The sequence below is a fragment of the Perca fluviatilis genome, chromosome 6, assembly GCF_010015445.1.
Source record: "Perca fluviatilis chromosome 6, GENO_Pfluv_1.0, whole genome shotgun sequence".
Lineage (NCBI taxonomy): Eukaryota > Metazoa > Chordata > Actinopteri > Perciformes > Percidae > Perca > Perca fluviatilis.
Window position 1 is genome coordinate 960,619 of NC_053117.1, and position 24,570 is coordinate 985,188.

Below are 24,570 nucleotides of genomic sequence, written 5' to 3' on the forward strand. Positions count from 1 at the left end.
CTGTGAAAATGTAAATAAAGTATTAAAAATGTTCTCACAGAAAAAACAGTCACGGAGCTCACTGAAAAACCGCAATATAGGCAACTTTGATGTGCATTTTTCCGTGAATGTGACAGATACCAAATGCCCATGTGAGCACCAATGCCAGCATCTCTACCGTGAACTAACAATATGTTTATAAGATCATAAGTTGTGCTTATGTATTTTATCCATCATTACCTGCTGCTATGGGAACTCCCTCTCTTTGCCAGGTGATGGACGGTCTGGGGAAGCCTTGAACATCACACTGAAGAACGGTCCCATGATGCAACACCACTTGTACTTCCTCTGCCATTGGCATGATCTCTGGGGGCTCTTAAGAACACGTGAGAACAAATTGTTTTGTGTTTTCATGTTTTACTATATGCGTTCCAACAGGTGATTATCACACAGCAGCATGCAGCCAGTCTATGGCAGCCTACCTTGCACAGAGAGAGAGATGTGTTTGTGAGCCACTCCAGCTGGGTTGCGAGCTGAGCATGTGTACCTGCCAGCATGGCTTGGCACAGCAGCAGTGATCTCCAACACTCCTGCATTGAAAGGACACATATTTGAATGTCACATTTAATGAGCAAAAATATATTCCTTGCCCTGTGGCTTTATTGTTCCAGTACACCATGATGTATAATAAAATACAGTCTTTAGACATGATGTCTTACCAGTCGGAAGGACACGGTAACTTCCTCCTCTGGCGCCCAGTGTGGCTCCACCCTTGGTCCAGGTGACAGTGGGCTGAGGGCGTCCTTGTACGTGACAGGGCAACACCACAGGAGACATTTTCACAGCTGTGACTGTCGTGACATCGTCTTCAATGGATGGCGGGACTGAAAGGGCGAAATAATGTATTCATTCATCCAAACACAAAACTCTCCCACATAATACATCACTGCAGTAAGATAATCGGTTCACCTCAAACCCCCCTATCTCAACTGTCCAACCACTCGACGCGCGATGGAGGACCCCTCGCACCCCCTCTACCACTCTTTCCAGTTACTACCATCAGGCAGACAAAAGTTCCACTGGCTCGGAAAAAACATTTACAAGAATCTTTAAATCCCTCTGCAATAACCAACAACCAACATACTGTAAAGCTGCTGTTTTGTACGTTTTAAATGTGTGTGTTTTTAATGAGCCTTATCGAAGGAGAATTGCTGTCACTGCTTTTGGACAGACGATTAAGTAATCTATCTATTGATCAATCGTCCAAAATAACACTCAACTGCCTATTATACAAAGCTGAAAATCAATACCTTGCAGGAGGACCTCAATGACCCTGCGCTCCTCCCCAACATCATTGACAGCAGTGCACTCAAAGTAACCTTCATCCTCATTGGACGGTGTCAAAAGAACCAGGGACCCAGAGGACAGTAACCTGGACACAACAGCTGTGTCAGCTTTTCAGTTTGATGTCTGTGTGATGTGTAATGTACAGTATGCATATTGTGGATTCAAAGGGAGTCCGTCCTTCGTCCTTCGTCTTTACCTGTATGCGCCGGGCTGCTGGCTGATATCGAGTGGAGTGCCATTCCTCTTCCAGGTTACTGTAGGTGGGGGTATACCTGTCGTCTCACAGCTCAGCACAGCTCTAATCCCTGTGGTTACTGTCACATTGAATGAACCAGGACTGATGGAAGGACCCACTGATAGGAGACAAAACAGATTCACACATGTTAACCACAGTACTGTATTTCAGTGGGTTTTTAACACTACACTATGAGATGTCCGAAAAAAGGATTTATAGCATTTGGTATTGTTTTTTTTAAAACGCTCAATCCACAGACAAATGCACACAGCCCGTATTCCGAAACAGTGAGTGCCTTTAAACGAGCCGTCAGGGCTTCCGTGCGGATGTGTTGTCACAACTAGACTATTTATAGGTAGAAAGTGCCGCTACAGTGCTGTTACAGTCATTCCCCGGCTGCAATGGTGGTGCAGAGACTCGGAATCAATCAACCAATCAGAGCAGACTGAGCTTTTTTAGGAGTGGGGCTTAAAGAGACAGGTGCTAAAACACAGCATTTCAGACAGAAGGTTTTTTATATTAAAGCATGTAAGCATGTTCTAGTAGAAACCCAAAATACAAGTATGAACCTGAAGATGAGCATGATATGGGACCTTAACATGACAATTGCACTATAATCATAACCAAAACTAACACAGGGACCTGTGTTACGGTAACATTATGGAAAAAGCAGTCCCTCCAGAAAAACGCGATTATGCGATCGCATAATTCAATGCATAATCAGCCAAAGTCCGCATATTCATGCGGGGGCCGCATTTTTTCAAATATGCCGCACTTCCGCCGCATAAATTGCCGATTTCCGCGCAAAATATGCGGTGCTTGCATGATTTCATAATCCCCGCATTTTCGTTGCAAAAAAGTCACATATATCTTAGCAGAAAGTTGAAAAAAATCTTGCGTTTACTTCACACAAGAGCAGCCATTTTCCCCTGTTGCCATGGGAACGTTATGAAGTGACGTAATTACGCGACGTGAACATCATCGAAAAGCAGTGTGTTGGAGGTTGAATTTGACATGTTGTACTTTGAGTCTCTTATCCAATAAGAAAGCTAGCTTAATATTTGATATCTGAAATTTCTTTGTTTAAGTGCTCCTGCTGTCTATATTATTAACGTCTCTTTTGTATCTTTTATTTCCCTCTGTTCAGACTATTACTTTTATTTTTACTTTAATATTATATTATTTGTATATATTTTTGTATCTTATTTTTTTACTTATTGCAATGACTGAATATCTATAAACTATTTTGGAAATTAAGTTTAAAAAAAGCAGGGTGTTGGGGGAATCACTTTTTCTTCTCTTTTTCATCAAACTGCAGTTTTTGCAAGTTCCCGCAATTTCATCGCATAAAATTGCATAAATATCCTGCATATTCCATCGCATTTTTTAAGAAAACATGCCGCATAATCAAGGATTTTTGCCCGCAACAATCACAAAAAAACTCTTTTTTTTATTATTATTTGCTATATTTACCAAACACACGTAGATCCACTCCCCGGTGATCTGAGCCAGCCTGGTTGGACACGGTGCAGTAGTAGCGGCCAGCATCACTCAACTTAACCCCATTGACACGCAAGGAACCCTCTGATAACATAGTGTACCTGAAACAAATTACAAACACAATGAAAAGCTGAATGAATGCATAGACACCAGAGTGCGTAGCTGTGTCTGTGTTTTTGTTATCACTTGGCGTAGCATGGACAGATTGCACAGGAGTTTAGGCCTACTTATTGTGATCTTGAGTTATGGGGAAGCCATCTTTCCTCCACAGGACCGTAGTTGAAGAGTCACCTTCAACCTCACAAGGTAAAACTGCATCCTGGCCGACATGTGCGGTCACAACTGAGCTGCTCTCCTTTATCACTGGGGGTACTAGAGAAATATAAAGTGACATATCCAAGCAGTGGCTTGGGTTAAGTACGTAGCAATTACATTTTTGTTATATCAGCTCTTTATTGACGGGCCAACTTACAGAGAATCTCCACTGTAAAAAACAGACTGGTGCTTCCAGCTATGTTGGTGACCACACAGCTGTACTGGCCGCTGTCTTCAGGCCTGACTTCCTGTATTTCCAGGTACTGACCCCCTGCCAGCCGCTGGATACGACTACCCAGCTGATATAACGGGAGCAAGATCGGAAAAAAGACAGTGTATGAGTCAGAGGAGATGGCTTTTGGTTCAGTACCTGTTCTGTTTTGTTCTGACATTGTACCTGCAGTTTGGCCTCATCCTTGTACCACTCTATATCAGGAGGGGGGTCACTGTCAGCCAGGCACTCCAACGTCAGATGTCCATTAACGGGCACTGTCAATGTCCTCACATCGCCAGAGCCAATGAGGGTTGGTGGGACTGAAACACAAATCACTGATTGTTAAGCGGTGGATCTCACAGAGGCAAATTACAAAACGTTTCCAGTGGTGACACACACTTAATCAGATTGAATGACGCGACAAACAATTCTTATTATGCCTAAAGTGCTCCTTTTAAGCAAAGAAGAGCTCGGTCAAGACGATATGGAACAGATACAGTGAGAAGGTAAATCAGAGGCCAGATGTAAAAATCATGGGTTTGCCCTAAAAAAAAACAGCCTGCTGAGCTGTGTATGTCATAAGAATACAAAAAGGTTGACATCATGATGTTGGAAGTTTTACTTCTTGATCTCAGCAGCTTAATATGTCTTCACATTGTTGCGAGGATTGTATTTATAGAAACATTTTATTCTAGCATGAACAAAAAGGAAGAACAAATGACGACATGGGACAATGGGATGCTGCACAGTGTATCATAAATTAAAGCTGTCTGTCGTCAATCAACACATGCATGAAAATGTCCTTGTACTGTATACGTCATATTGCGTGCCTAACTGCAGTGCATGACTGTAGCTGGAAAAATGCTAATGCCAGACCAAGTCTGTTTTAACTTGCGTGCAAACACAGATTTTGACTTCAGCTTTATCCATCATGTCCCAGGTGCAAGTAAGAGAGGAAGGTAAGACAGAGGGAGGGGGGGGGGGGATGATATAATTCTTCCAAATTGAGCAACACTAAAAAAGCAGCTTGTGTTACCTTGGACTCGAAGCCAGTGGTTTTTTCCATCCTCTCCAGCTAGGCTGCTGGCCAAGCAGGTGTACAGACCAGCATCATCGACCTTTTGAAGAGACGACATTAATCAACTTGAGTGGTTCTTGCATAACAATGCTGTATTAGCCTGGATTGATCCTGTTAAAACAACTTCCAGATGGTTGGCCATTTAACGTTTCTAAAAATCATCACTTATCTAAATAGTGCATGTGCTCACAGCTACTGTATGACTTGGCCACTGAAGCTTCACCTTTGCAATATTATCAGATATTGTCCGTTTGTAAATTACCTGAACTTTGCTAATCCTGACAAAATGTCCATCCTGCTGAACAATATCAGTTCCTTCCAAGGGACGGCCATCTTTGAGCCAGCTGAGGGTGGGAGGTGGCACTCCCACGGCGGAGCACTCCAGCTCCAGTGGACTGTTTACCGCTATGGTCAGCTCTTCTGGAGAGCTGGAGCTGGATATCTTCGGAGGCTCTGGATTAGAAAGCAGAATGTTTTTGGCTCAGTTGTTCCAGGAGTTTACACTTTGACTTTAACTTCATACAGGAAATGTACAGATTGTGTTGTGATTACCGAGCACAGTGAGGTTAAAGCTCTTCGTGCTGCTTCCAGCTTGGTTACTAGCCACGCAGCTGTAGAGGCCCGCGTCTGAAGGCGCTACATCAGGCAGCTGCAGCCGCGTCTCCTGTCCATCCAGCAGCAGGTTTCGGTGGAGAGAAAATGGCTGTCCGTCTTTCAACCAAGTCAGTGTCGGAGGGGGAATGCCACGCGCTTCGCAGGTTAACGTCACCAAGGACCCTCGGACTACTGTCACTGGCTCAACTGGTTCAACGTGATCCACACCAGGGGGCACTGCGGACCACACACATACATCTGTATGAAACCCTCAGATCCCAAAACTCAAAAACAAATCAGTAGGTGGTTTGTAACGACTGTACCTTGGACCTGGACATCATAGCTAAGCTCGGCAAGACCCGCTCGACTGCGTGCCACGCACGTGTAGAGTCCAGAGTCAGACAGCTGCACGGGAGAAATCCTTTTTCAGAAAGAAAGGAAACACTTAGCATTACCCCATCTATTAACAACAACACTCTTTCTGTTTTTGTTTTTGGCTTTCTCTGTCCAGCGGTGGAGGAAGTATTCAGATCCTCTACTTAAGTAAAAGTACTAATACCACACTGTAAAAATACTCTGTTAGATTCAAGTAAAAGTCCAGCATTTAAAATGTTACTTAAGTAAAAGTATGTAGGTAAGTACAATCAGGAAAATGTACTTAAAGTATTAAAAGTAAAAGTACTCAATGCAGAAAAATCCTCACATTTTAGAAACTGTAAATGATCCAAAGAGTTCCGTCAATCAACTACAGTGCTCAGCATAAGTGAATACACCCATGCTAAAGTTGACTAAAAAGAGGAATAAATCCAACATTTAAAGACACCAATTTTCTTTGTGAATGAATAACGTATCGTAAATAAATAAATATTCTTCCTTAAAATACATGGGGCATAAGTCAGTACACCCCTATGTTAAATTCCCATAATGGCAGGCAAATTTTAGGCCAGTTATTTCATGGATCCAGGATACTATGCATCCTGATAAAGTTCCCTTGGCCTTTGGAATTAAAATAGTCCCACATCATCACATACCCTTCACCATACCTAGAGACTGGCATGTGGTACTTTCCATAAGATCATCTCTCAATGCAAATCAAACCAGCTATTAGTCTAACTGAAATAAAACCATGCCAATCTCTAAGGGCCCTATCTTGCGCTCAGCGCAATTGCCTCTGTACACCGACGCATGTATCATTCCTTTTTTGCACCCGACGCACAGCGGACTTTTCCCTCCACAGACGCACGTCGGTAAATTAGGAATGTATTTGCGCTCCCGGGGCGGTTCAGCGAAAAGAGGAGTGTTCGGTTAGCGCAAAGCGTTACTTGGTGCTATTTTGCAGTTTCAGAAAACAATTCCACCACAGACCAGGAAAAACCTGGTCTATCAGTGGTGCGGTCTAAAGTCAGTGGCGCATTATTCAGATGCTATTTTAGCGAGGGGCATGGCCATAATGTACACCGCCCGCATACACTTCTCTCATCTACTACGGATGCAGCATTTCCCATTTTGCAAACCACAAAACATTAATTGCAGGTAAAATATTACGGAAATGCGCGTCAGGTGTTTGGATAGGTCAGGAGCATTTTACATGTATCCCTCAAAAGTCCCAGCATTCTTTGTGGCTTGTTGTGTTTTACACAAAATTTCCATGAATCATGGATGTGTTGATGACATAAATGAGGAAATATTAGAGGACTTAAGGAGACGTGATGTTGAACTACGGCGGGATTGGACACTCCGGAGGGATCTGGTCCGGGAGTGGCAATGGACGGAGATGGAGTGGGGGGAAGAGGAAGAGGCACAACAGGAGCAGGTGGTGTGTTTGGAGGCCCACGCTCCATGGCTGCAGCAATCCTCTCCAGACTTGAGGAGATACGCCCGAGAGGCTGCAGCAACATCGCCACCCGACCAAGACGGGCATTTATTACTTTGCCGCATCCCGGACAGCTCCCGCTGGCGTGCGCCAGGCTAATCCGCCGTCATAATAGCAATCCGCCATGGAACAAGCGCGCCTGATCTTAAAGGGAATGTGAGATGAAGCTCTGATTGGTTTATTGCACGTTACGCCCAAACCACACCTAGCTACTTCAGACCAACCCATTTTAGATTTGCGTCGGGCGCAAGAGTCATTTATCCTGCCGGTATCATAGCAACAGCGGCTGAGATCCGCCCACAAAGCTACTTGCGTTTCACGTTTGATACTTGCGTTTCAGATAGTTAAAATAGAGCTCTATGTGTTGAAGGGTATGTGATGATGTGGAGCTATTTTAATTCCAAAGGCCAAGGGAACTTTATCAGGATGCATAGTATCCTGGATCCATGAAATAACTGGCCTTTAAAAAGAAAGATCTGCCTGCCTCTATGGGAATTTAAGATAGGGGTGTGTATACTTATGCCCCCTGTATTTTAAGGAAGAATATTTATTTATTTAGGATACGTTATTCATTCACAAAGAAAAGTGGTGTCCTTAAAGGTTGGATTTTTCCTCTTTTTTTTAAGGCATTAAGATCAATTTACAAAAGATGATTTTTTTTTTTAATTCCTCTTTTATTCCTCTTTTTACATTGCTTTTAGGTGGGGTATTATTCAGCTGTAGGCTACTTGTATGCCTATATATTGTTGGGTTGTTTCATTTACAATAAAAAATGAATTTTATAAACTATGTGTTTTGTGTGCAAACATCTTAATTTGTAAAGTAACTAGTAACTAAAGCTGTCAGATCAATGTAGTGGAATAAAAATATTTCTCTCTGAAATGTAGGGGAGTAGAAGAAAAAAAAAAAGAAAATACTCCAGTGCAATAAAAGTACCTCAAATTTGTACTTAAGTACAGTACTTGAGTAAATGTACTTAGTTACATTCCACCACTGTCTCTGTCTAAACTGACCTGAGCACAGAGTCACCAGATAGGAGGCGTGTACGAGGAGAGAGAAGCAGAGGGCGCCCGTTCTTCAGCCAGCTGATCCGGGGTGGAGGGTTTCCTTCCGTCTGACACTCCAGAGTCACAGCACTGTCCTGCGTGACCTGCACCTCTCGGGGGCCAGTGGTCTCACCAGAGATGGACGGTGGGACTAGTGACAAGTGAAAATGCCAAATCAAATGAAAACAAATTCCTCAGAAACTTGGAACACTAACACAGAAACACATATAAAATGTTCTTGTTCAAACTGACCTAGTACAAAGAGGGTGTAGATTTTGCTCTCCTGTCCAGCCGGGCTGACGGCCAAACAGGTGTACGTCCCAGAATCCTCGGGACTCAGCCTCAGTAATGTTAGCGTGCTGCCATCAGGGGTCACACTGCCGGGTTACAAATACACGTTATGTTTTCACATTAACGATTACTATATCCATTTCTCCTGTCTAAGCCATTTTTCACCCCACTTCTTCTCATCAATTTTTTTTTCCTTTTTTATTTTTTTTTTCCTCCCGCCATTTTCTCACAGACGCCAGCACACACACACACACACACACACACACACACACACACACACACACACACACACACACAGACATTTGCTTTCTCTGGCCGATGCGGTTGCGATGACTATGGAAGCTGCTGAACAGCTGTAAAACAGCTGTTCTTACTGTTCCCCATGATGAAATTAGGCAATGGGCTATTAACGACTCCATTTGTCTGTCCACACATCACTCTGTCATGCACATTATCTCTGACGATGATGATTTCATTTACCAAACCTTTAGGGAATGGTGTTGATTGATTCTTGTGCTGCTTGTAATACTATATGAGCAAAATGTGCTACATAACATTATTATTATTATAATTATTACTGTTCCTTTATACCATTCTGTGTGCACGTAAAGCACTGGCAGTAAATGGGGAATGTGAATGACTTACGTGATGTGACGGGCGTCTGATCCCTCTAAAGTCACTCCGTCTTTCAGCCAGCTGAGACGTGGTGGGGGGATTCCAGTTGCTCTGCACTCCAGGGTCAACTCCTCGGCCACGGGTGCACTCACATCAGATGAGTGTTCAGAGTCCAGAATGGTAGGCGATACTGAGAAGGACAAAGATTATAACTAAATGCCACTGAAAATCCTTCCTTTAAGGAGTAATATGTAGAATTGTCTGGCGTGAGTGGATGTTATTTTGCTCAACTTTCTAGTTTACCCTGCACTGTGAGTGTGTAGTCTTTCTGTGTGCGTCCCTCGCTGTTCTTGACAACACAGGTGTATGTTCCAGCGTGAGACAGAGTGAGGGGCCCCAGCTCCAGCCGGTTCCCTCGAACGGACCACTGCCACTGCAGGCTGCTCTCTGAACGGGAAACACATTCGCTTACAGTAGCTTTCACAAATGACACATACCATTCCAATTCACCAATCATTGCCTCCCTCTTACCAATAGGAGTTCCATCCTTGAGCCAGGTGATGCTGGGCACTGGGACCCCTGAGGCCTCACACAGCAGGGCCACATGGGAGCCACGGGTGTAGTTTATGGACTCCTGCAGAGGCCCGTCCAGGGCAGGTGGAACTGTGGACATATATTTGTAGAATGAAACCACTCCCTTCTGAAGATAGTTGTTACTTTTATAACAAAGCAGAGGTATTCTCACCATGAACAGTCAGTCTGAATGTCCTCTCCACCTGCCCAGCCACATTGGATACTTTGCAGGTGTAGGTGCCACCATCTGCCATCTAGGAACCAAAAAAAGAAGGTAATTGTGGTAAAGGAAGGATGCATTTTGAACACAAGCTATATAAAAAATGAGGGACTTGGCTCTATCCTGCTATGCTAGCTGGTGCATGTGTTCTGAGTCAGGTAAATTAACTTGAACACACCCGTTTAAAGAAAGGGCAAGTGCTGCAGCTTGTCACAACAGTATGCAGCTACTGCATGTGTCCAGTTTACCTAAGCTTTTCCAATCTGTGTATTTTATGGAATGAATGTGTGAAAGTTAAATATGTATGCCTTATACATTTAATATATTTGCGTGTAAAGTCTGTTTATTTTTAAGCCCTGTCAAAAGCCACTTAGAGTCCTTTTTTATACATACTTTTTTAATGTTTTGTTTGCAGCCTCAAACGTATGACATAAAGCCATTTCTTCCTGACCTGAACTCCAATGATCTCCAGCTGGTGACGATCCATCTTCAGTCCGTTGCCTGCGGCCAGTTGCAGCCCATTCTTGTACCAAGTGACCTCGGGCTCAGGAACACCATGTGCTTCGCATCTCAGGGTGACCGAGGAGCCAACTTGCGGGGTGACCAAGTCTGACTCAGCATCTAATCGGGGCTTCAGGGTCGGCAGGACTGATGGTTTCCACATAAAGACAGGGGCATGATCTCAGTTTGATTCATTCAGAACCGCTATGATTCACTCCTGAACTATCCGCGGTCACAGCTGGCTTGCGGTAAACAGATTTTTAAGCCTAGACAATGTTTTTAGATTTGATCATCTGTATATGTAGCTGAACTGTGCAGAGGGGTCACCATGTGTTTGCTCACCGTAAACACTGAGGAGAATGCTCTTCTGGTCCTGGCCTGCTGAGTTGGTGGCTGTGCATACATATTGCCCAGCATCCTCCAGTCTTGCCCGGGGCAACTGTAGCATCTGGCCACCTATTATATTTATATACACAATTATATGAAATGTAATATCTGGGCCAATATTAGATTGAAAAAAAAGGAAATGCTCCAGACATAAGAATGATTTGGGTATTATGGGTGGCCGAGGTCTGACCTGGCAGAATGTGGATGCCGCTGCTGAAGTGGAGGACCTGCCCGTCTCTGGTCCAGGTGATCTCGGGAGGAGGGTATGCTTGGACGTCACACAACATTGACACCATGTGGCCCTGAATCACACTAATGTCCTCTTCTTTATGGCCAATTATTCTAGGAGGCACTGAAAAGGATACAACAGTTGTGTTGTACACAAGAACATTCGATAACATTCATTATAAAAACACAAAATACATATATTGGTCCTTCCGATTACATGGGAAATTGAATATACAGAGGTAGTGGTAAAGAACTTTGAGTTATAGATTTTTCTTACCTTGCACTGTCAGACTGAAGAGCTTCTCAACTGTTCCAACCTTGTTCTCAGCGACACAGAAATACCCAGCCATGTCTGAAACCTGGACACTGAGGAGCTGGAAGATAGGATTGGGAAGCGTTTATCCCCGAATACAACATGTCACAGTTGGATCTGTTTACAAGCTAGTGTTTATCGAAGAGTCGACAATGACTAACCTGGAGTTGAGTCCCATCCTCACTGATGTGGTGCTGTGAGTCTGTGTGCACCGGCTGCCCGTCTCTCAGCCAGGAGACGGATGGAGCAGGGTGTCCGGTCACATCGCAGTGGAGGACCACAGAGCTGTTGACCACCGCTCCCATTTCCTCCATAAACTCCTCTGATGCTCCCATGATCACAGGAGGGACTGGGGAGGTAAACACATTAGACACCAACTTTAAGAAATTATTTTGCATCTTTTCTGAATACACATTAGAACTGCATAATAAACCGTTTTTTTATTATAAACTGGCCAAATAAACACATCGCGAAAGGCTGCGACCTATCACGAAAGCTTTTTTTGTGTTAGTTGGAAGAAAATAGTAGAAAACTGCACTTTAAAATGTAACTTATGATTTTTTTAGTGTTGCCTTTTATATTCAATTCAATGTTCAATAAAAGAATGTTGGAAATGATTTCCTATCATTTGTTTAAAATTCAACAAGCAATTTGTTGTATTTTGCAGAATACTGAAAGCAGCATAATTGCAGAACTGACTTGAATGCAGAACAACACTTTAATAGCTTTTATATTTATCGCAAGTCATATCGTTATTGCAATGTTCAACAGCGTTGTCGCATATTGCATATTTTCCCCATGTCGTGCAGCCCTAATACATATTTTATTGCATACATTTTAATTCCAGCTAAATGATGTACATGCACTTGCTTACTTAGGATCTCCAGCTCAAAGTGCATGCGGTCCTCCCCGGCCTCATTAACAGCCTGACATGTATACTTTCCAGCGTCTTCTTTCTGCACTCGGGCGATTTGTAGCACCTGTCCACCTGAAAGGACAAACCCACACATACAGTAGGGGTGGGAATCACCAGAGGCCTCACGATACGATATCATCACGATACTTATGTCACGATACGATATTATTGCGATTTTAAACATATTGCAATATTCTGCAATATATTGCAATGTATTACCTTTTTTCCAACTTCAAATTCTTCCCAACTTCAAATGATGTCCCCAAAGGAAAATTTTGTCAACATTTGTTTTATCTAAAAAGATAAATTTCTCTGTCTGTTCATCTCACTTCAATTTTATTACTGCAAAATGGGATTGTCAAGCAGACAAACTGACCAAAACATATAACATAAAAGATCGATACTTGGCGTCTGTGTATCGATACAGTATTGCCACGAAAAATATTGCGATCCTATGCTGTATCGATTTTTTCCCCCACCCCTAACATACAGCAGCAATGTTTATCCATGAATATGAAGCCCCAGTCATGCACAACAACCACACTACTGCTTTTAACTGAGATCACACAGGAAGGAGTTCCCTCTGACCTGGAAGCAGTACCACGCCATCGGCAGAGGTGAGTTTTCGTCCATCTTTGTACCAGCTGAGCTTAGGAGGGGGGATGGCATTGCTCTCACAGGACAGGGTGATTGGATGGCCCAGGACCACCTCGCGCTTCTCTCCCATGTTCCGGTTATCGTCCCCCTCGTGTCCCAGACCCCAGGCTGCTTCTCTGTTAGTCACCCGCTGAAAGACCGGAGGAACTAGCAAGACAAGGCCATGTTTGTGTCAGGTCACTTTCTATTAATTGAAGATTTTCTGTTATTCAAAAACATCTTAATTATACTACAACAAATCTACAAGTTACCAAACAAAATTTTACTTGGCCAATAGTATGTGAAAAGATCAGTTGACATTTCAATTTGACCTGAATACCAAATCATACATTTATTATACACAGATTTAGCCCATCACACCCTGAATGGTGACATGAAAGTCTCTCTTGTCCTCTCCTGCAGAGTTGGTGACCACACAGGTGTACTGCCCCTCATGGGACAGCATGGCGTTCTCTATGAGGAGGGTGTGGCCCCTCATCTGAATGCCGGCATGGAAGTTTCCAGTCAGCAACTGAAGATGAAAGAAAAATACATCAGATGATAGAAATATTCTCTAAGAGGGGAATGCCAACGATTTCGCAAATCAAAGTCTGTTTACAGGACGCGGGGAGTACTACTGCAGAGTTGCCTCTAGCATAATAATCTCTAAACTGTTGGCGGTCAAATGTATTGTTGGTAAAGTAGGAGCCAGGTTTTGACAAAAAAGAAGAATGCAGGGAATAAAAAAGATGATATCTCTAGTTCTGTTGCATTTATATAATATATTTAGTTATAGGAGTGCAATCCTAAACCGGTGAAGTTCTCTTCAAGATTTTTCTGCCTCACTTCAAAAATGTGTATAGGTATCGGTATCTGTGGTGGGTTTTAAAAAGGTTAGATAATTAGTATTACTAACATTATTATTATTATTATTATTATTATTAGTCAACATAACATTTGGCAGGTGTTTAAATGTCTGGCTTTTGTAACACATAACACAGCCTATATAGTGTTTTACAAAAAATAAAAAAAATAAACAATACCTCCACCCCCATTTAAGAAAAGAAAAAAATCCATCCACCTAATCCTCATGCATTTTTTGCTGTGCCCTATTGGTCATGATATTTAATCCCTGGATTCTTCTTCTATGTCTTTGCTATAATTAACTAGCTTACTCATACAGTAGCACAACATCTGTGGAGGTGGCTTGTGCAAGAGGATGTGTATTCTGTTGAGGCTGTTGCGATTCATACTGGTTGCCAGTAGAGGCTGATAGTGGTTACAAAGCTTGTGAGGATGGCACACCAACCTGTCCATCTTTGAACCAATTAACCTTGGGCTCAGGGAAACCTTTGGTCTGGCAGGAGAGAGTTAAACTCCCATTGATCCGTACTTTCTCCTCCTGACTACCAAACGTTAAGGATGTAGAGTCGCCTTCTATCTGTGGCGGGACTGATGAGAGGGAAAAAAAACAGGTGTTTCTATTTAAAGTTCTGTCTGAGCCACTTTAATGTGTGTGTGGCGTAGATGTGTCTTACCCAGAACACTCAAGGAATAATGCTTAATGGCGGTGCCGGCTGGATTGGTGGCTCTGCAGGTGTAGAGGCCAGTGCTGTCTCCACGGGCGGACCCCAGTCGCAGCGACTGCCCGCCGCGGGTGTATGTCAGCTGGGGACTGGACACGATGGGCTGATTGTCCTTTAACCAGGTGATGCTGGGTGTGGGTGAGCCCTCAACGTCACAGGGCAGCACTGTGGGGAAACCCAGCACCACCGACACCTCCGAGGTCTCACTGGGGCCCTTGATGGTGGGGGGTGCTGGCGAGAAAGACCGACAATACGTTCATGTTTTACAGCCAGTAAGATTTTTTACTAGCCCATAGCACAGGACGAATAGATCCTCAGGGGATTGGCCTGTTTTGTGCAGGAGACTTTCTAAAACAGAAATGCAGTGTGCAAAACGTTGGGTAATTAAAGCACACTGTCTTAAAGTGACCCAGAAATCCCCAGAGTCTTGCATAAAGAGAATTCAGTGTGTGCTCATAGACCCGGCAGTGTGGTGAAAGTGAAATAGTACAACTGTAGAGGCTCTTCCTACACATGAATTAAATATCATGTTCAAGAAGTTTCTTTCTCAAAACAATACTGCTACCACAGCACTTTTTGGAAAAGAAACATTCAATATCCTGATAACTTTTAAACAATGACTTTTTTGTGTTTTTACTATCTTTCTGTAGAGAAAACAAAAACAACTGAGAGTAAAAGCTGAATTTAGGCCAGTGTGGTTGTGAGTGTATGTGTATTAAATAAAGTAGAGACCTTGCACTGTGAGTCTGAACTGGCGCATCTGAGTTCCTGCGTTGTTACTGGCCAGACACTGGTAAAGCCCCTGGTCCCTCAGTCTTACTGACTTCACCTTCAACACCTGGCCATCTTCCAGAAACTCCACATGGGGGTCTCCATCGCGGGACAGAACCCTGGAGAGAGGAAGGGTTGGTGGATCAAATCAATATTATGGGTGTGTGTGGCGCTGAATGTCACATCAATAAACATTTGGAGTGACGCTTACTCTCCATCGCGGCTCCATTCCACTCTGGGTGCTGGTCGTCCACTAACGTGACACTGAAAGTCCACCTCCTGGCCCAGTACCACAGTTAACTCCTGCAGCCGGGATGTTCCGGAGATCACCGGCGGAGCTGTAAAAGTTTACACATGCACCAGAAATACAGTACACAGGTTAGTTCACATGCTTTTAATCAGAACAAGATCATGATTACTTCAAATTTCAACTCACACTTGTGAGGGAAAAATGATGAGATGTTGAAATCACCCAGATTACAGAGGGACATCAGTAAATTAGGTCATTAGCATTGTAGGACGTATGTATGGCAACTTTCAGGATCGATACTACATTAAGTGGAGTATTAAAGTTTAATTGAACTGTTCTTTGGGGGCTTTAGACGGCTGCCAAGAAAAATCTCTCTTTTAACTCTCTACTTAATGTAGAAGTTCTCCTTACATCTTTTTTTATGAGCTCACCTTGCACCACTATGTCATATTCTCTCCGGGCCTCCCCAGCTGAGTTTTGAGCAGTGCAGGCAAATCTTCCTGCATGCTCTGGCTGAACTCTGTAGATTCTCAGCAGCCTGTTCCCATTCTGCAGATACACCCCAGGACTGTCCACCTGGATGTACAGAAATCTGTTTATCAATCAATCAATCAATCAACATTTATTTATATAGCACTTTACAGCAACCAGTTTAGTGCATCTTCAGTGTCTCATGTAATTGTAATTAGAACAATGGCCACTTGGTGGCATTGTACAGCTAGATATCAACAAGGTATATTACATGCAGCCTAAGTTTTACATTAACTGTAAATAGGAATTCAGGGTGAAGGAGCTCACAGGATGACCATCTTTAGTCCAGGTGATTGTGGGGGAGGGGATCCCAAAGGCATCGCAGCCCAGAGTGAGAGGCTGCTTCAAGGTGACCGTAAGGTTCAGCGGCTGCCCATCATCTTGGATCTCTGGGGGAACTGCAGAAGCACAACAGTAAAAAGGGAAGATTTGCGTTCACCCTATGTTTCCATTCACTTTAAGGTATTTCGTTAGAAAGGGAGAAAAATAGCGGTAACGAAATTCTCACCATTTACTTTCAGCCTAGTCTTTCTCTCTACAGAGCCTGCATCATTGGTCGCCACACACTTGAAGTCCCCGCTGTGGCTGGCAGACGCTGCGCTAATTACGAGAGCTCCATCCCTTGCCACAGAAAGCTCTGATTGTCCGGGGTGTATCTCCAGGCCATTCTTGAACCAGCGTACCTTGGGATGAGGTGAACCTGCAGGTGCGGAGACAAGAAAAGGATTGTGAGTGAGTACAAATTGAGCTACAGTATATTGATCACGTCTGACAGAAAGAAAAGTTACTTCCATCTTTCTGCTTCTCTACAGGGAAACTTAATGGGCAAGCGGCCCAGACTAGAAAAAGCCAGCTCTACATGTATCTGTTGGACAGCGGGACAGCAGGGAAGACATTGCCAAAATGGGTCCTTACAGCTCGCAAGCCTAAGATTTCAAGGTTACATTAAAAAAAAGCAAGACCCAGTGTGCTGCAGAGATGTAAAATGTAATGTTTAAAACACTAGCGTCAAGATTTATTACCAAAGACTGAGGTGAGAGTCTTGAGCAGTAAGAATAGCAGTGGTTGAACAAGCAGTTCAAAGGCACTGGTGCGTACACTCAGGAGCCTGAAACAGATGTGTGCTGTGGATTACTGGGTGGAAAAGAGACGGAAATGGTGAAGAGGAGGAAGGTGGAATGGGGAAAAGGTGGAGGATCTTTTGTACCCAACACAACAGACTCCTCAGAACAAGGACAGACCAGCGAGTCGCAATAAAAGAGCAGCGCAGTGATCCAAATGCCACAGCTACAGTATGTCTATTTACAGAAGTGTCAGATATACAAACACCACGGACGAGGAAGGGAAATCAAACACTTCACCCTTCCTCAATCCAAAAAATACCAACCACAGGAGACGCAGCACCAGCAAAGGTGATGTTATCGTCTGTTGCCTCTCCGAACACATGTTTAAAGTTAAGGAGCTCTAAACAAATTGATTATCTCATTGCTGTGAGGAAATTCATACATATGTTGTTTTAGATGTTAACAGATGTCATTAGAAGACTTTGAATTTGCTTGCTGGAGCTGACGAAGTCAGAGATTATCTCTTCCATGTGTTTCTCAAATAATTACCTCTATCAAATGCAATGCGCTTGTTGGTGAATTAATAACATCCTTCCGGCAGAGACTGCACTTTATCTCCCTCACACAGATACATCTCAGGAGAAAAATAAGAGGATCCTTGTTTCCTGCTGCCAGCTGCCTCTCTAGGCTGTCGAGAGCATCAAGCATTTCTGTGTGAGCCCTCTGAGGCCTGGTACAGTCTGCCTGCCTGCCTGCCAGCAGGTATGACTTGGATGGAAGGTGGGCTAGTGTGGCTTCATCTTCCTCTTCCTGTGCTTCACGGTGCACCTCGGACATCCCCATCCTTCATCTGCCAGCAGCAGCCTGTAATTAGGATTCCTCTCCCAGCAGGCCCCGACGCAGAGGAAAGCAGATGTGGCTCACTGAGGCAGAAGGCAGACTGAGGTTCCAGCTGTTGCTCTACGTTGGACACAGTCCTCACCTTCTCTCACAGTGCTGGTAACCATGACACAGCTCTACACAAACAATACCTGTTTGCACTGGCTGTCAGAGGGTTAAGTATCCATCAGTGCATCTGCAGACATACACAGACACTCACTGTGATCCGATAAGTAGCGAGCTGTGCACATCCCTCCAGGATGCTACCTTGTATGTTAAAATATAGAGACGACAGCATGCCTCTATGTGCTGCGATAAAAGGAGGCTGCGCCTTTTAATATGACAAGGATGGTTTGTCTATGTTGACAGCCAAATATTCCTTTGATGGTGCACGAATACACATATCTGTCCGTGGAATTTTCTCGTGTTATAAAAACAAACTGAAAAAGACGCATCCATTTAGGGCTCTAAAAGTCTGAGACTGAGTCACATGGTGCAAATTGTATCTCTTCTAAACGCCAGACCTTTGATTTGCCCCATTCTTTTCAGTCTAAGGGTGACTCAACTGTAAAACATTTTACCTTCAGCAGGGCAAGGGATAATGACCTTGCTGTTCGCTACTTTCTCCATGATGGCATCTCCGGGTTCTGCAAAGGACGGGGCCTCTGTGAAGACAGAAAGACATATTAAGTGCTGGTTGAAAGACGGTCTCTAGTTAATAGAGGTTCCAGTGTAGGTAACTAAGTAAGTGAGAATAAGCCTTCAGGGTATCTGAGGGACTGTTGTGGGTGTATGATTTGAGACATCTTACAGTACTCCTTGTCAAATCAAGTGGCAAACAGAATTAATAAAAGTAAAAAATAAAATTACAAGAGTCATAAAAACATCAGATGATAAAGCTTTTGAAATCTCAAAGTGGAATGAAACAATCTTGAGTGCAGTTTTCAGTTTATTTCATTTCAAAAGGTGCATACTAGCTCTGCCAAGGTTAGTACGTCCACATGTACTTGGTCTTATCTGCCTTTAGTGGTAGGGTTATTGGCAGGGGTGTCGTACTGGGGGGAAAAAGGGGACTGAGTACCCAGGCCCCTCATGTGAGGAGGGCCCAAAAATATGCTAGAATGAATAGCTGTGGATGCGGGGAGGGGCCCATAGAAAATGCCTTTCTACAGGTACCAGAATTTTGTGCTACGCCCCTGGGTATCGGGAAAGCAACAAAGGCAGAGTGAAGATGACTAGGAGCCTGGATTGGAGTGGAACCAGGGGTATATAAATCTATCATTTGCTTAAATGTGGGTATTGAAGTACTGATTAGTAAGAATTATGTTATTTATGTATAATGTAAAAGTAGTGGACCAAGAATAGAACCCTGTGGTACCCCATTACTGATGGTAAGAAGGCTTGATTCAGCACAGTTTGCAGTCTAAAAGGACTGCTTTAGGAGTCAGTATATTCCATCAGAAGTGTTGTCAGATGGTCGAATAGCTTTGGACTCCCCCTCCCCACACACCTTATCGAAGTCGGATGAAACTCCACAATTTGCCATTCACACCCACTCCACACTGTGAATTGAATGGCCTGTGCAGAGGTGAGAACAGAGCCAGGGTCTGAAATTCTCTCTCTACCTCACTTTTTTCATTCTACTACTACTACAATTGTTTGTGAACAACTGACTGCAAAACTAACAATGTCTTCCAGGAGAGACGATATTACGTATCCCCCCTCCCCCTTCTATGACAATCAGTTTTTCACTCCTCCTTCAAGTGTGGCCATTTGGAACAACTACAAACACTTTTGATTTCTGACGTGGTTGGACAAAACGGCGTACAGACCATTATTTTTCAAGTACAACCGGGCCCTTATCCTCTTGCATCATGGAGCTACTGTGCCTCGAGAGAATGCACCTCTAAAGACTGGGAGAGCCTTAAACTGGGACATTGTCAGTGTATATAAATCTTCATTTCACCAGTGCTAGGAAATGGTTATTGAAATAGGTTTTACATGATTCACAATATGCTGCATATACTGCAGAGTCTGCTTTTTCTTAAAATGAACAAACAGGGTTTGAAGAACTGAACTGCAGATATTCACCAAGAATTTCCAGCTTGATCTCCAGGGTCTCCTGTCCAGCGCTATTCCTGGCCACACACTGGTAAATGCCCTGGTCAGCCAGGCTGACCTGCTGGATCCTGAGAGGCGTTGTGTTCTTGACCCCAACAGGAAGTCCATTGTGAAACCAACTGACCTCAGGGCTTGGCTCTCCCTGGACCACACATGGCAGAGTCACTCTCTGGCCAATCAGGGCTTTCAGGAGGGAAGGGGCTGGCTGAATTCTGGGCTTAGCTGAGGACAAAAACAAATAGCGTAAAGGCATGTCTCGCCACATCTGCTACACAACGATTTATTAACATATCTCACATATGTTAGAAGTGATGTGTTCAATATAACAAGTGATATATCAACTTGACAGAATTTTGAAAGTTTGAAGGTTTCTAAGAAGTTCAGCTTTCTAATGACTCCATGCAGAGTTACCTTGAATGTGTAAATTGTAGCTTAGGGACACATTGCCTGCTGGGTTTTCTGCAGTGCAGGTGTAAAGTTTACTATCAATCAGGCGCACATCAGTGATCCTCAGAGAGCCTGAAGGCAAAACCGTGAACCTGGGGAGTGGTTAGGGGTCAGGGGCAAAGAGATGGAGAAAACACAACACTTTATGAGTAACTGAAGATCTACAGCCGCTGTGTTTTGGGAGATGAAGTGTTCCTGTTTGGAAGCGTTATTTTCCTCTAGTGAATACATCTATATGAGCACTAACATAGAAACATATTTACAAAGGCTGCTTGTGTTTATAGTATTGGTAAACCTTGATAGTCTGTGAGGACAAATTTCAAGATGCAGTTTTGTTTCTGTTACTATTTTCAGTTGATGAAAACAGTTCCTGTAAACAGATTCAGACAGTGAGTTGGTACAGTTATTGCCAGAAGCACATTGATAAAGTGGTTCATTAGTATGTTAATTCATTAGATAATATGTACAAATTTAAGCAATTTGTGAAAAGAATGGAGCCTAGTGCTACGCCGTCCATTGCATTGTATTTACTTGACTTTAATAGTGATTTGCTGAGCTCTAAATACAAAAAAAAAGAAAGTGATAGCAATACAGAGTTGAAATACATTGTAAAGCTGTTGATTGCATCTTTTCATTTGTGTTGTTTGTCAGAAATAAAACTGGATCTAGTGATGAATGAAAGTTCTGAACAAGAAAGCACTAAGTGAAGTCTGGACCTTACCCAGGGCCTAGTAATCTCCCTAGTGAGTTATTTTCTCAATTACCATTGTCCAGAGTAATTACAGTGTAACGGTAACCAAAGTTTGACTTGGTGACGTTGCCATGGGAGAGGTCATAGGCTCTTAAAAGCAATGCATTTCTTCTAGTTGACTAGATGATCATTAGGAGCCAAAATCATTATCACGATTACATTTTTTATTAATTTCACAGCCCTATTGGGAACAGTAATGTGCACAGCAGCTATTGTGTGTTTATCACTACACAGATGTCAGGAAATACAGATACTTTGAAAATCAAAAGGTTGGCCTGATGGAGGCGCTACATGGAAGGTCACACAGATCTCCGTTATCACTATGTTTAGTCCTCCTGAGAACAACCATGTGGAAACACAGCAAAGTTTATGCCAAACCATCCATTCGTCACAAACAAAAGGACAGATGGAGGCGATCACATGCACTGCGCTGCACTCCAAAAAACTTGTTTTGCAGCAAAAACAAAAGCAGCGGTAAAATGTAGGTTAAAAGTAGATTAGATGTAGGTCAGTGACTTTAAAGGGCTGTGAGGTAACCCGAATAACAACAGAAGCTATCCAGCTGTATAAATGCATAATATCCACAAATGTAAACACACCTCTTTGATTTATCTTAGATAAGTGTGTCTGCTAAGCAACTGAATTATAACAATAACATGTACATGTAAGTTGAAATGAGCTTGACGCACAAAGAGCCCTCTATTTCAGCTGCACATATGGTGTAACGTCGATTCCCCCCACCTCCTCAAAACATGGGAACCGAACAACTGCCTCTGCAGTGGTCAATCTGTGCTGCTCAGACTGTGGCGCTGCAGCTCGGCTGTGCCACAGTGAAGGTTGACACAAGCTCGCACACACAAGCCATGAACCACCACTCGCACATCCATCACTCCCCACATTGGTGTCAAGTCATCTGTGTACATAGTCTGACAAAAAGACTAACTGGGACAAATTAGCCTAATCAGGATCAGACTCTAGAGTGAACAAATCCACTGCATGAGTTTAATAGCCCCCCCCACACACACACTCCCCCCCTCTTTTTGCCTATTACATAGCTATGGAAGAAATCTTACCGCCCACTGATTTAAGTTATTTCAACAATCAGCACCCCTTGGCCATTTCCTCTGACCCCACAGAGAGTGGCTGGAGAGAATGAATCTCCCTCGTTCACAGCGTGCTTGTTTCCGCAGGTCCTGCATATGCAAAGCGCAGGGTTGCTGTGGGGGTTGTTCACAGAGATGTGTTATTCTCATCAGACAGGACTAGTAAAGAGTCAGCATGTTGTTTTACTGCTGAAGCACCCCAGGGAATCCGAACATCAGGCAGACAGGGCTTGTATCTCTTCCTCTGTCAGTTCGTTTTCCTCCCCTCTTCCACCCCCACCTTTTTTCTTCTTCCTGGCCCCACACAAGTCATACTGTATCTGTGAGTCACCGCAGCTTTCAACCCACTCCCGCCATTCTTCTATCTACCCCAAAACCGTTCTCGGTCTGGTGTCTGGCCCGGGGAGTCTGTCTGTCATCTATCCAGTCTGTGTCCCCAGTCGGCCAGCCTGTCTGCACCCAGGGTGACCACACGTGAAAGCTGGGAAGCAGCGAACCGTGGGGGACCAGATGTTCCTCCTCAGTTTAGCCAACAAGGGAAGCCTGCACACAGCTCTCCGGCAGACTGTTGCAGCCTCAGCCTAGCTGCCCTTCAAAAGGCATCGCTAAATGAATTCCAAACATTAGCAGCAGCTTTGAATGGCAGCCAGCTTCAGTCAGAGTCCCCTTGTAAAAGCTGAGTCAGATGTTAGTTAAGTCAGAGGTAAGGTATGGTGAGAACGTTTGTTACATGATGTTTAGCTAATTTTACTGCATCATTGCCGGAGTGAGGTAAGCGTTCCTCTTACCCAGCTGTGACGGGGGGGATGGGATGCCCATTTCTGCTCCATGTGACTAGTGGAGAGGGACTCCCCTGGGCCTCACATGGGAGAACAACCTCTGTCCCCACCTCTGCAGCCATCTTCACTGTGTTGTCAGAGCCACTCACACCCATTATCTTAGGCATGGCTGGAAAAAAAAGGGAAAGAAGTGGTAAGAGCACCATGTTCAACCTGCTTTGTATCTCTAAAAATGTTCAAACAGTGAAAAATCATACAGTCTAGACAGACCGTTAAATCAAACACTGCTCTGTTTGGGTGACTGTGGTGGAACATTTAGGGTGCCTTACTGTTGACACTGAGCTGGATCTCTCGGCTAGCGTAGCCCACAGAACTGCTGGCGGTGCAGATGTAGACGCCTGCATCGTCAGTGGTGGGGTGGGGGATGTGGAGGTATCCATCAGGGTCAGACTGAAGAGAGGAGCGGTCCCTGGGCAGAGGCTGCCTTCCCTGGAGGAAGAGCAGGCATAAGACAAGACAGAATATACTGTAGATAAAAGCTGTCTGCACAACAGCGGCAGGGACCCTAAGCTCGGTTAAAGGTTTACAGCCCAACCTTTGATGTCTAATGTAATTACAGAGCACCCCTTTAACTCGCTCTCTATCCCCGATACATGCATACGAGAATGCAGCCTGCTGCACACACACGCACGCACGCACGCCACACACACACACACACACACACACACACACACACACACACACACACACACACACACACACACACACACACACACACACACACACACACACACTTGCTTTGAACATCAAATTGCTTTTACAGATTCACTTTTATCTGACAAGAAACTAAATTTACTTGACTCTAGAGTACTACTCTGAAAATGTTTGGGAGAAAGCAAGGACGAAAAAATCTGGCTCAGTTCAACAATATGTTTGTTGAACTCCCTCAGTAATGCTGACTATGTCATGGTGTGAAGTGTTTGCTCTTGCGTTGCGGGGGCTAAATCCATTCCATACTTGTCTATAATTGATTATTTGGTAGAAAAGTAATTTGATTGTGCCTTTAATGATCATATTGTAGTAGTGTCCCACTAGGCAACAAGACAGAGGTGTAGCACTGTATGACGTATGTCGTGAAAACATCCGATGACAATGTCCATTCTCTGTGTGTTCAGCCTGGTTGCATTCAATCTTTCAGACTCCCTCCGTGTGATACAATTCTTTTTCTACTCAAGTGTTGTATTGGAAGGGGGAAGGTTTTAAATAGATTCCTAATATACAATCCAATCCTGAGTGATGTCTCACAGTCAAGCAGCAATATGGTGAAGTTGCCATGGTTACATCTTTCCTGGTCAGGTTAATCGAATCTTAAATGCAATGCAAACCGTTATTGTTGGTGGTATTTTTAGAGCGTTCAGACAAATCAG

At 43.8% G+C, this 24,570-nt stretch overlaps 1 protein-coding gene across 1 annotated transcript in view; it reads right to left on the reverse strand.

Annotated features, from left to right (window-relative positions):
* Positions 1 to 24,570, reverse strand: part of hmcn2 (hemicentin 2) — a 54,323-nt gene that overhangs the window by 11,139 nt on the left and 18,614 nt on the right. The window contains exons 21-59 of the mRNA XM_039803283.1: positions 23,473 to 23,632; positions 23,153 to 23,312; positions 20,475 to 20,602; positions 20,034 to 20,285; positions 18,524 to 18,607; positions 16,508 to 16,699; positions 16,267 to 16,397; positions 15,900 to 16,044; positions 15,430 to 15,556; positions 15,180 to 15,337; positions 14,400 to 14,678; positions 14,171 to 14,313; positions 13,243 to 13,393; positions 12,814 to 13,029; positions 12,184 to 12,297; positions 11,471 to 11,658; positions 11,274 to 11,370; positions 10,959 to 11,120; positions 10,724 to 10,837; positions 10,332 to 10,528; positions 9,833 to 9,914; positions 9,619 to 9,750; positions 9,391 to 9,534; positions 9,118 to 9,277; positions 8,434 to 8,558; positions 8,149 to 8,332; positions 5,586 to 5,683; positions 5,221 to 5,499; positions 4,931 to 5,121; positions 4,627 to 4,708; positions 3,774 to 3,910; positions 3,534 to 3,675; positions 3,289 to 3,433; positions 3,035 to 3,162; positions 1,523 to 1,679; positions 1,290 to 1,411; positions 699 to 863; positions 462 to 569; positions 220 to 354 (exon numbers count right to left, since the gene is read on the reverse strand). Of these exons, the coding sequence (XP_039659217.1) occupies positions 220 to 354; positions 462 to 569; positions 699 to 863; positions 1,290 to 1,411; positions 1,523 to 1,679; positions 3,035 to 3,162; positions 3,289 to 3,433; positions 3,534 to 3,675; positions 3,774 to 3,910; positions 4,627 to 4,708; positions 4,931 to 5,121; positions 5,221 to 5,499; positions 5,586 to 5,683; positions 8,149 to 8,332; positions 8,434 to 8,558; positions 9,118 to 9,277; positions 9,391 to 9,534; positions 9,619 to 9,750; positions 9,833 to 9,914; positions 10,332 to 10,528; positions 10,724 to 10,837; positions 10,959 to 11,120; positions 11,274 to 11,370; positions 11,471 to 11,658; positions 12,184 to 12,297; positions 12,814 to 13,029; positions 13,243 to 13,393; positions 14,171 to 14,313; positions 14,400 to 14,678; positions 15,180 to 15,337; positions 15,430 to 15,556; positions 15,900 to 16,044; positions 16,267 to 16,397; positions 16,508 to 16,699; positions 18,524 to 18,607; positions 20,034 to 20,285; positions 20,475 to 20,602; positions 23,153 to 23,312; positions 23,473 to 23,632 (5,914 nt within the window). The remainder of the gene's footprint in view (positions 1 to 219; positions 355 to 461; positions 570 to 698; positions 864 to 1,289; positions 1,412 to 1,522; positions 1,680 to 3,034; positions 3,163 to 3,288; positions 3,434 to 3,533; positions 3,676 to 3,773; positions 3,911 to 4,626; positions 4,709 to 4,930; positions 5,122 to 5,220; positions 5,500 to 5,585; positions 5,684 to 8,148; positions 8,333 to 8,433; positions 8,559 to 9,117; positions 9,278 to 9,390; positions 9,535 to 9,618; positions 9,751 to 9,832; positions 9,915 to 10,331; positions 10,529 to 10,723; positions 10,838 to 10,958; positions 11,121 to 11,273; positions 11,371 to 11,470; positions 11,659 to 12,183; positions 12,298 to 12,813; positions 13,030 to 13,242; positions 13,394 to 14,170; positions 14,314 to 14,399; positions 14,679 to 15,179; positions 15,338 to 15,429; positions 15,557 to 15,899; positions 16,045 to 16,266; positions 16,398 to 16,507; positions 16,700 to 18,523; positions 18,608 to 20,033; positions 20,286 to 20,474; positions 20,603 to 23,152; positions 23,313 to 23,472; positions 23,633 to 24,570) is intronic.